The sequence below is a fragment of the Gekko japonicus genome, unplaced genomic scaffold, assembly GCF_001447785.1.
Source record: "Gekko japonicus isolate JY-2015 unplaced genomic scaffold, Gekko_japonicus_V1.1 scaffold66, whole genome shotgun sequence".
NCBI lineage: Eukaryota > Metazoa > Chordata > Lepidosauria > Squamata > Gekkonidae > Gekko > Gekko japonicus.
The window spans coordinates 148,949-161,322 of NW_015163605.1; the positions used below are offsets into that span (position 1 = coordinate 148,949).

At 39.8% G+C, this 12,374-nt stretch overlaps 1 protein-coding gene across 2 annotated transcripts in view; it reads right to left on the reverse strand.

Annotated features, from left to right (window-relative positions):
- The window catches only part of LOC107107052 (mitogen-activated protein kinase kinase kinase MLT), a 123,563-nt gene extending 113,414 nt beyond the window's left edge, over positions 1-10,149 (reverse strand). For both annotated transcript variants that reach the window (XM_015407269.1, XM_015407271.1), the window contains exons 1-2: positions 9,866-10,149; positions 9,547-9,737 (exon numbers count right to left, since the gene is read on the reverse strand). In XM_015407269.1, coding sequence (XP_015262755.1) covers positions 9,547-9,705 — 159 coding nt within the window. In that variant the 5' untranslated portion in view covers positions 9,706-9,737; positions 9,866-10,149. The remainder of the gene's footprint in view (positions 1-9,546; positions 9,738-9,865) is intronic.
- Between the last annotated feature and the right edge of the window lie 2,225 nt (positions 10,150-12,374).

The window sequence follows — 12,374 nt, forward strand, 5'->3', positions numbered from 1 at the left end:
CAATGTTTAGTGAGGCTTTCCCAGATAAAACCACTCCATCTCTGTCGCCAAGAGAAATCAACTGTCATTGTAATGATACTGAAGAGAACTGACACCCAGTTTATCTGTGAAAACCGTTATACTTTGACGTTTTACTTGTCAACCAAAAATAGGCCGCTTAACCTTTCTACGGAAGTGACAGTAAAGTCACTATTGTGGTGTTAAAATAAGGGGTCTGTGTGAGTCAAAAAATGATGGAGAAAAGTACAGATCATCCCCTGAACTCTGGGCTGCCACTCATAGGTCCATACAGTAACTTCAGCAAGTTGCCTACAAACATTTAATGTATACTACCCTCCACTAGCCAGGCTCTGATGGTGGTGACCGGTGGAGGAATTACTATAGAACTCTACCCTACTCACCAGCAAAGGGGCACTGTGGCTGATTCTCCTACTTCCAAGGAAGTACATGTCTGTAACACTTATATTTCTGATAACACTCATAAGAAGACTAGCTATTTAATGATTTTGCTCTTTTGTCTTGGGATGTGCTCAGGCTCAGTTTATCAAATGCTGTTACAGAAAAGCATAAGAACGTAAGAGAAGCCAATGTTGGATCAGGCCAATGGCCCATCCAATCCAACACTTTGTCACACAGTGGCCAAAAATATCAGGTGCCATCAGGAGGCCCATCAGTGGGGCCAGGACACTAGATGCCCTCCCACTGTTGCCCCCCCCCAAGCACCAAGAATACAGAGCATCACTTGCCCCAGAGTTCCTATCTATGCTTTGTGGCTAATAACCACTGATGGATCTCTGTTTCATATGTTTATCTGATTCCCTCTTGAAGCCGTCCATGCTTGTAGCTGCCACCACCTCCTGTGGCAGTGAATTCCATGTGTAAATTCCATGTGCATGCAAAGGTGTAAAGCAGTCTATGTCATATCCTGCATCCTATCAGTGACTGGCACTTCATTTCCTGTTATATTTATGAAAAAAACAACACCCCACTACCCTTGTACTTCATCACAGTATACATATTTGTGGGACTGACCTGACAGTATCCCTACTCTCAGCTATAATTCCTTCCCTACAGTGCTAGAGAATTTGTACTGTTGTGTTTGTGTGCCCATTCACTAAAGATGCGCAAGTTGCTCATGTACTTTCAGCAGAAACTTAACCCTGGCGCTTTCAGAATCCATCTCAGCATCTGCTGATGCACTGCATCCACGTACCCTGAGTCCATATGGGTGAAACAGCAGAAACTCAGGGCTGAAGAAAGTTTCTAAATCCCAACAATTCCAGGAGAAGTCAGTATATAGAGTCAGGAAATGTGCAAAGGCAGTAAAGTGCCCAAAACAAAAAATGAAGGATGAAGAGCAAATTAATCTGTGCAACCTTTGGAAGCTATCACATAACACCACATCACAGAGGGGAATCCACTGGAAAAAATCTGCCCTAGTGTCATAAGCCTGTAATAATGTTGTGGCATCACTGCAAAGACGGTATTCATGCTTAATGATACTGCACTGACATCACTGTTCTTATATTACACGCTGGTGCAGCAATCCTTAAGGTCCACCTATTCATATACTTACACCAGAGTGAACTGAGCGGTAGTTTTCTGCATTTCTGTGCAGTGCCAAGCTAAGATAAACAGGTGCTCAGTGTTTCCTTATAAATGTTTATGCCAGCCTCTTAAAAAGGAAACTTTCTTCATGCACTTCTGAAATGGTAAAGAGTCAGCACGGAGGAACTTTTATGACTCTTTGAGCTGTGTTCCCGTACAGTATGATTCCATTTGACTTTGTTTATGTCTGTTTTCCCTAATATGCAAATATGTTCAATTGGGATTTTTTAAATCAAAACAAAAAAAGATTGCCTGTAATTGTATTAATAATTGTGTTGGGTACCCAAAGGCTGGGTGAGAGGGAAAAAATATTTTGAGAAATACATTAAACCAAAATATATGTATTTATTACAAAGTGCACTAAAACTATACTGTAAAAACATCAGCATTATCCGCCCTTGAAGTGGTAAATATTTGAACTAAGAAGTCCTGAATCTATATAACCTGATCCGTTTCAATATTTCTTGGTGAAAAACCTTGAACAAATAAAACAGGACCAATAATCCAATATATCTAGGTTGACAATCTTGAACCACGATGCATTAATAATTCTACCAAGAAGAGCACAAGAATGTAACTACCAAGCATTTAACTATTTTTAAAAGACAGGGCAAAAATAATATTGTGGAATAAGTAATCATTTGCTCGAAGGACTTTACGTGCTCCAGTCCTCATTGGAAAGTCAAGTAATAAAATCACATCTTAATGTCAAATTATTCCAAAACTTTGCAGTGCAGTTTTGGAACTATTTGACAATAAACTGTGCTTTTAATTACATGACTTCCCATTCAGCTGAAGCATCTAAACTCCTCTGAGCGAACAGTAGACCTTTTAAAAATGCTGGTATACAATAACATATATACACTATATAATAAAGCATTAAGTTCTGTGGCTATTACAATATGTTTTATACAAAATGCATAAACAGAAGGCAGAGGATTAAACTACATGTTACAGTATTCCATGTGTTGTATCTGGGTTCCTCAACCTGACTTTCAGTCAAGCACATGTCAGCTGCAAGCTCCTTGCTGGGAACTGAATGCACAAAAGCATGGGGGCTCACTTCAGATTGGGACCAAAGTCTGTGGGGAGAAGAGATTTCCAGCTTTCTCTCTATACCATTTACTAACCCAGAGGGCCCCATTTGCCTGGCTGGGCACTGCATCTACGGAGTACACATTACTTTTCCCCAACAGAGCGATCACTGCGCCTCCAGTATCGCTTCAGGTCTCAAAAATGGTGCAGGGTACAAGAAGAAGCCCCTTTACCTAACACACTGTGTCTAATCCTAATCTAGACTTCATAAATTTGGGAACTAACTTCCACGCCGAAAACTCACAGCTGACGTGTGACTAATGGAGTGAATCTGACACAAATCTGACACAACTAAGGAAGACCATAACACAATATTTGACCCTGAGATTCTGAGGGCCAAATTACACGTTAAGGCAACCATAGGTTCAACCCATGTCTGCCAACGTCCTTTTACAGAAGAATTTGATCATCTAAAACTGCTGCAAGGGGCAAATCCCGAGCCATGGTGGGCGCTGTTTCAGCACTTGAAAAGCCATTGGCGGGGAGAAGACTTCCTGCCTACCCCCATGCTGTTAGCCCAATCAGGATCAGGCCCTCATTACTTTTTTTTAATGGTCACATTCTTCTATAAAATGGCATTGGCAGCCACAGATCAAACCCATGGCCACCTTAGCATATGATTTGGCCCTGAGAAACAATGCACATGGGTGGTGGGACTTCACCTTTGGAATCCCTTTCCTTTGAGGTTCTCACCTGATGCCTACTTAATGTCTTTTAGGTTGCCAGGCCAATTTTTTTACCAAGGCTTTTATTTAGGGGTTTTATCTCTCCAGTTCTTTTAAATGGTCTGCTTCTGGTCTGAGATCTGTTTTTAGACTAAAACACACACGGACAGTCCTTCTGGGATGCTACTTCAGAACGTGAGAGTGAACATACCTAAGCCAAGAATTCCCAGCCTGCAGCGAGGTAGCATTTCAGGCAGAAAGATTATAGCTTAGCCTTCTACCATGACATGCTTGTTTCTACATGCAGGGATCTTTTAAAAAATGCTGTAATGCTTTAGAATGCAGATGAAAGAGTGCATGTTTAAATGCTCACCGATTGATTTAAAAAAAAAAAGATAGGTGAGCATTTAAACATGCACTCTTTCATCTGCATTCTAAAGCATTACAGCCTTAACAGGCTAATGCAACATAGAGTTAGTTAACCTTAATTTTCCCTTACTCGCAAGCACTAAATATTTACTGCAAAGGCCAACTGTCTTTCAATTTGTCACCACTTTCTCCATTCCAAGAAGGAATGCAAGAATAAAGGAAAGCAATACTTTCTCCCACAGACTTAAGTTTCCATTCCATGGTTCTTTTAAAAAAAATGCAGCCAGACCTCCGGACAAAGATAATGTTGCTTGAATAAAAAGCAAAAGTGAAATAGTTCCAGAGGGTAGCCACGTTGGTTTGCAGTAGGACAGCTAAGTTCGAGTCCAGTAGCACCTTAGAGAACAGCAATATTTTGGAGGTATAAGCTTTCAAGGGTCAAAGCTATCTGAGAAAGGGAGCTTTGACCCTCAAAAGCTGATATCCCCAAAATCTTGTTGGTCTCTAAGGTGCTATTAGACTTGTATCTAGCAAAATTAAAATGGAGCATATAAGATGTTAACCAAAATTTGGGTTTCAGATAGGAAAGAGCACATAAAAGAAATTAATAGCAGCATTTCAACAAGCCTCCCAGAAGGAAATTCATGTTTGTCATGCCATAGAAATGAGTTAAGTGGCTTTAGAAACAGCATGCACAGAGAACGTGCCTATATTTGATCTTCTAATAGAAAAGGGGTCATATGCAGTTTATTCTACTGTGGTTTAATAAACTTACTGTTGGTTTGTTCTGGGGGTTTTGTTGGGTATTTTTCTATTTGGTTTCCTGAGTTATTTGTGTATGCATTCCTCATACCTGCTCCTCTGAGCCACATTTTAGAGAAATCCAGCTGTGAATATTCTGCCCTATTAATATATAACATGCAGTAATAATGCGCTGAGGTTTTTTTTGTTGTTGTTGCCACTGCAACTGCTGAGTCAGCATAGCAGCAATGGGGCTTCCACACTGTGGGTTCCCCTGCATTTCCCCCACAGCGGCTATGTCACTCTGCAATACCAGGGGGCTTTTCCAGGTTTTTTAAAAGCAACTGGCTATTGACACATCATTATAGTCCCTTTCACTGCAGAGATGTAAGGGGAAAGGCATACCCCTGCAATGGAAAGTGACTGACACTTTTTAAAAATGAAAGCGGGAAACTCAAGAGGACCTGATAAATCACTATAACGTTATAATAACACTATAGTGGTTTTTCAGTTACTAGTTAAAAACAACAACAGAAAGCACTTCAGAGGCACTGGAGGGGCAAAGGAAATAGCCTCCATAGGGAGACTGGGGCAGAGAGAATGTTGCCTGCCAGACTTTCCCATCAACAGAGCAACCACCCTGGCTTTGCTGCTATCTTTATCAAAAAGAATGTAGGAAAGCAGGTTTTAGAACGATTGCAGGAAAGCTGCGGCAACGCTGGAAGGAGCAAAAGACCACCACACTATGTGGGGGAGGGATCTGGTTTCCATCAGCATCAAAGCCAGTACGGACGTGACATGGCCTCTACTGTAAGCATGTGTATGCGTGTTAAGGAGAGCCAGTTTGGTGTAGAGGTTAGGAGCACGGAATCTAAGCTGGGAGAACCGGGTTTGATTCCTCACTCCTCCACATGCAGCTGTTGGTGCGACCTTGAGCCAATCATAAGTTCTTTCAGAGCTGTTCTCTCAAGGGCAGTTCTCTCAGAGCTCTCTCAGCCCCACCTACCTCACAGGGTGGGGAGGGGAAGAGAAGGAGATTGTAATCCACTCCCTTTGGGTAGTGAAGGGCGGGGTATAAATCCAATCTCTCTCTCTCTCGGGCTGTCAAGTAGCTTCCGGCTTACGGCGACCCTATGAATTAACATTCTCCAAAACGTCCTATTGTTAGCAGCCATTCTCAGGTCTTGCATACTTCTTTTATTGAGTCCATTCATCCCATGTTGGGTCTTCCTCTTTTGCAGCTGCCTTCAACTTTTCCTAGCATTGTTGTCTTTTCCAGTGACTCTTGCCTTCTCATAATGTGACCGAAGGGCGATGGCCTCAGTTTAGCCATTTTAGCTTCTAGGGAGAGTTCAGGCTTGATTTGGTCTTGAGCCCACTTATTTTTCTTTTTGACAGTCCATAAAACTCTCTTCCAACAAAGGAATCCACCTTTCTTCCTGTCCGCCGTTTTCATTGCCCAACTTTCACACCCATACATAGTAATGGGGAATACTGTGGCATGGATTAACTGGATCTGTGGTCACCAGCGACACATGGCTGCCCTCCCCAGTTTCGTCTCCTTCTGACTTTGTCGAACAGCTTTGGGCACAGGAAAAACAAATTCCGGTCTATGAGCAAGAAAGGAATCCGCGCAAAAGTCATCCCATGGACCATTTTTCTTTGTAAAAGGTAATGGCGAAAGGGGCTTTGAAACCTGGTGCAATCCAGTTTTAATAAGCCAACCCAAGCAATGTGATCTTATCGATAAAAGTCTCAGTTTATGGTAAACTCCAGAGAATACTAGCAACCACCAAAATAGCCACCATTCATGTCTGAACTTGAATATTCATGGAAAAACCATCCACTTGGATGGAATACCTAAGGGTCAAAATACATGACACATTTGTTCACTAGATGACTCTTGTTCTTCCTGAACCCAATGTGTCAGCTGCAGGAATGCCATTTAAAAGATCAAAGGGACTGTTTTTCTGGCTTGAAGGACTGCTGGGGGGGGGGAGGTTTCTGCCTCTTCCTCCCTTCGTCACTTTCAGACACTGAAACAGCCCTCCCGGGGAAATTATTTACATAACAGCCTGCTGCTCAGAAGTCTGAAAGCAGAGATCCCTCTATATTTAAAATGACATTCCCGCAGCTGACCAGTTCAGTTTGGGAAACCCGAAGTCATCCAGTGAACAAACGTATCATGTATTTCAGTCCATATTTAAGCAGACATTCTCCATCTTTTCTAGGTATTAGAACAAAGTTTGAGTCCAGTGGCACCTTTTAAGACCAACAAAGTTTTTATTCAAGGTGTGAGCTCTCGTGTGCACACACACTTCCTCAGCAACAACGAAATGGAATTTACCAGTCCATACCTATAAAGCAGAGGTTGAACAGCAAATTAGCATACCCACCTGGAGTTCTCTAGATGATAAGGAAATTTCCAGTTCAGAACTTGGCATCCAAACTATTTTAAGACTTCCCTGTCTGAAACCAGCATCCTGAACTATGCCCTAAAGGTTGCGCTAATTGCAATTTCCTCACTGTAATCTCTAACCAGTGAAGAATGCAGACAGTCTTCAAAGTCAAACACAATGCCCTAATCAAGTGCAGAGTTGTGAATGACAGCTGCTACTTCAAAAAATGCAAGAAACAGGCTACGTACTGGATGAACAATGTTCCTAACTCAACTCCTGGGGCTGATATTCTAGACACAGCCCAGGAACATTTAAGGTAAATGTGAATACCTAAAGGAAACCCGACCTTTTGCCTCAGAGAGAAAATAAACAGCCATACTGAAACAAAAACAACCACCCAGCATTTACATATTCAAGTAATTTTATTAGCAACACCACTGTTCCTCAGCTTTATCTGCAATATCTGTTCGGCTGAATGTGTTTTCCTGTACATTCTTAATTTATAATACAATTGATGATCCAGGACGAGCTAGCAAGCTGGGTTTGGGTGTGGGGAAAAATACAAATCTGCACTTAGCCATAAAACTGACTGGGTGGCCTTGGTCATGACTTCATCTACCCTACCTCATAGAGTGATTGTGAAGATATAATGAGATAACCCCAAAAATGTTGGACTGAGGTCACTGGAAAGAAGAGGGATCCAAATGGCATGGCTACATATAAAACATGCATCTGAATCTGTTGCCGATAGTTTGATTACAGCCTATGAATGTGGATATTTCTGTTATCAAGAAACAACACAAACATATGTACAAATTATGCATGCAAAGAGATATTATTACCACAAAAGTTTCCACAATAAACCACCACATGTGCCACTTTCTGAGCCTCACAGATTAGTAAATATACGTACAAATTATTACATTTAAATTTACATACAAATATCACAGATGTTAAGGGCACTAAAGAAACATGATCATCGTGTATAACTCTTGAGACAGGAAGCAAGTCAAATGTCCAAGACTAGAATGGGCATTTTATTTGCTGGTTCAAACAACAGCAAATAAAGAATTTAATTAAACGTTTCCAAGATACAAAGGACTCTATACGCATGATTATGTGCTAAAAGTAAATTCATGGATTATTGCTGCAGCACCGCAGTGATCTTAAAATAAAAACTCTGATCATGTGGGCAGTGTTGGATGAAATTTACTCAAAACAATCTCTGTAAACCACCATAAATTACAACCGATAATAAAAGAACTTTAAGACTGAATCATGCAGGCAACTGAGAATATTTAGGTATCCAGACAGCAAACATATGAAGCAAGAACCTAACATCGAAAGTAAAGCGGAAGACAATGAGAATGATGGTCTACTAGGCAGAAATCCATGCTGGAACTTTAAGAATCATAGGCCATTTTGAATCGAATATCCCATGAATTTTAATAAGACTTATTTCAAAATAAGCATGTTTAAGACAGTGAAGCCTCAAAATCCATATCCAATAAGAAAAAGAACTGAATACTGTAAAACCGAGCCAGGTTCCTTGCTCTCTGACCTATTTTGATGACAAATAGAACCTCCAGATCAGTGGTCCTTTGTTCCTGGCAAATCTGAACAGCCATCATTAAAAGTATGCACATGACTAAAGTAACCAACACAGATGGATAACAGTCCGTCTTTTGCAGACGTTTCAGATACGGATTGAGTAAATATTATTTCTGTCACACATCAGAGACCAGGCTAGCTTTCAGTAGGTTAAGCAGATACAATACTATGCTGATTTGTACATTTAAGTACTTAATTGGGTATAGCATTCTATATTGTATTTCTTTTCTACTAAACTGTCGTAACCCTCATTGAGACAAATCAGTAGGACTCACTGATGCAAAAGTGTAATCTCTCACTCGCTACTTTATTTATTGTCATAGTCAATGTACAGTTCAATCTTATGCATGTTTACCAAGAACTAAATCTCATTAAGTTTAATGGGAGCCAGTCCCTAGCAAGCATGCATGGGATTATGGCCAATTAATCACCATTTGAAGTAGTGCCCTTAATCAGCAATCCTATGTAGCATTCAGATCAAAGATTGCAAAACAGGACTGTAATCCTACACATTGTTACTTGGGGAAATCCCACTGAATTCAGTGGATATTACAATCCAATCTATTGGAGAAGAAAGTGCTCCTTATCCACTCACGCCAATGCCATGTGTGTGCAGTATTTTGCTAGCTATGCACAAACAATGTTCTTTCAGTGAGTGAAGTTGCTTTAAAATAGAATGGCATATGCACATTGAGAATGCCTTTTAGCATGACAACATGTAGCTATAAATACAGATTTGATTTACCTAAATGCTGCACATCTAGGCTACAATCCTACTTTCAATTTCAAGCAAGCAACAACTGGGGGGGGGTGGAAATGTGAGTTTAAAAAACAAACAAGGCAGCCCTAGATTTTCAGTACTTTAGCATGAGAGTTATTTTACTTGACTCTTGTATATCTTAGAAATCACAAAAAGAACATAACTCTGATTCTTCTGCATTCAGCCATGTGCTGAATTTCTGAGTGTACTACCCACATGCAAAAGTTTATTCATCAAAAATACAAAACTGCATTTACTAACAGGAAAAGGGTTTGAACATTCCCCCGCAAGCACTTACCTCTTTCTCTATTTTAAGTAGCTTCTTCACAGCCACCTCTTTTTCTTGAGATATCCATTGGGCTCGATACACACTCCCAAAACTCCCTCCGCCGCAGTTTTCAAAGAACTGCAGGTCATCAAATTTAATTTGCACAAATGAGGCACCGAGAGACGACATCTCATAATGACAAAATGCACCACGACAAAAATCTGTAGAAAGAGAGGAGGAAAATTGTGTTAATATATCTGCTGCCTCAGTTCAATGAACTTTGCATTAACACACAGGATACATTGAGAACCAACAATATCTGATCGATACAATACAATGAAACACTCACAAGTGAGTATGTCTTCTATTTATATTCTTGGAGAGAGAGCTAGAAAATTCACCAGATTTTCTTCTTTTTCAAATGCTGGAGAAAAGCTGCATATATGAGACCGATTCCCTTACAGCGACATACACTGTCAAAAGGGAAGCTGAATGCAACTGCCGGCTTGCCTAGGAGTTCTGGAATTTGGGGTATGCAACGTACCCACGTGTTGGTCGCTTCTCAAGAAATATACACATAACCTTAGCCACTGAACGTTCAGGCACAAATAGTACTTTAGATCTCTCTAGACCAACCTCTCAGCCTGTGAATGTTCTCGAAGGCAGGAGCACTTGATATACAGATGTAAGAAAACTTGGCATAAGCCCAAGCCCCTTCCAGAGGGGCTTAGTTATGCCTTCAACAGCAAGCACACAGCAATTTATCTTGGTTGCAACTTGCAGTACAACAAAAACACCCATGTATATGCCAAGAAAAGGCTTTTTTATATAGTTATAGGAGATCATATCATATTTCTCAGAGTGGAACAGAACATTCTCCTCTTAAAGTCGTAAGTCACAAGGCTCTTCAAATCATCTTAAAAGCTATTGTCTAGTCTGCAGTGGATCACTTGATAAGTCCACCCTCTGATCAAAACATGATCCAACTGAAAATTCATGGCAGACTCAACCTGAAAGCCACCTGAAGATAAATCTTCAGGGGGAAATCTGCATAACAAACTCACAGTAACCACATTTGACTATATATTGAGCAAAGTTTAAAAAGCAAACCAACCCAAACACTCCTGTCATTACAAGCAACACAGCCACACTACATTCTATATGGACTTCTGTCGTAATTCCTTCAGGATTCTGCAGAGATGCTAATTTCACAGCAAATGTAGAGCGGATCCTTTTTCTACCTTCTTATTTCAGAAATAACATATTCCACAACGTTTGGTGCACCTGCATTACCATTACGGAGTACTGGAATTTGCTCAACTAGATGAAGGCAATACAAGTTATGATTATTTTCAGGAGACCAGAAAATTGTCACCAGTTTGACACATGCTGTTAATGCCAACTGATGGGAGTTATTAAAGATGCAAAGGCCGGAGAGATAATAAACAGAAAAATGCCAAGCTTTACCCATTTTTCCAGTGTCTTTTAAAAAATCACAACAGAAAAACTGAACATTTTTAGTAGCACTTAAAAAAAACCCTTGGAATGAAATCTATTCTGGTCTGGAATCAGTGAAATTCTTTTCCAGGCAATTGCTCAGAACGTATAGTATGAAGTATTTTATGTAAGACAATCCACAATATTAAGATAATGATAATGGTAAATGAAATGGTAATTCCTGTGTATACTGTACACATTTACACTATTTTCATGGTCACAGTTCCTGCTTTATAAAGGCTCATTTTTAACTCAGTCATTATGTTATAATGTATATATGTATATACCGCACTAGTGAATAATTCCACATTTGTTGAATTTAACATTTAACCTGATATCAAAATACACTGCTCAGTAAGTCATTTCTTTAATTTATTACAAAAATTCTGTTTTGTTTGTCCCTATCTCAAATGGCAAAAATTAAGATACATAAAGTACAAGATACAGCAGTCTGCAGCTTTCTCTCACTCTTTCTATGTAGTACTGGATTCATTTGCAATTCTGGCTTGCAAGCAAGTAGAGCATTTATACCTTAAATGTTATAAATATGCCAAACAGTACAGTTTTATAGGTGAGCTACATTATAAATGATGTGCTTTATGTTACTGAACTAGTAATATTAGCTTAAGATACATAAGCAAACAAGTAATGCATCTTTTAAGTTTCCTCCAAATTTCCATTTTTTATCCCAACCCCAAAAAGAAATCATTTCTGACCCACTCCATTGACCTCAAAATGTCTAGAAATTTTAAATATCTTGGAGTTATACTAAAATAAATAAAGTAATATTTTGGAGAATAAGAAGATAAAGCATGGCCACAACCTGTTCCCTGACAACAGGACCAAATTCCGTTACAGTACAATGAACACAGAGACACATAGCTAAAAGGTCTGCTCTCATTTCAAATCAGAAATGTTTATGAATATCATTTAGTGTGTATAAGCTGTTGTTTTTAAAAACATTGCCTTATATTGAAAGCTCAACACATACACCCATATAAAGATATTGCTGGAAAACAGCTGGTTCCAGTATTCAATATTCTCTTGCATATTTATAGCGGCTGCAGACAAACAGCTGAAAATATATCAAACTGTTCACTTTAAGAGCTGCTTTGCACAGCAGAATTGGGATGCTCCTTTAGGGGGGAAAAGTTACCACAAGGTTTGTTGCTTTAGAAAAGAAATGGATGTCTTTTATTGTTAAGGGACTCCACACCGTGATAGGAAAGGAAGAACAGACATTCTAGCTACCTATCTAAGCTAGGATGGACTGGAGGGAGATGCTGAGAGCACCTCTTGACCTCATGGAAGTTAGACAAAGACACACAAAGACAAAGCTGGGAGGAAGTCCTTAAGAATAG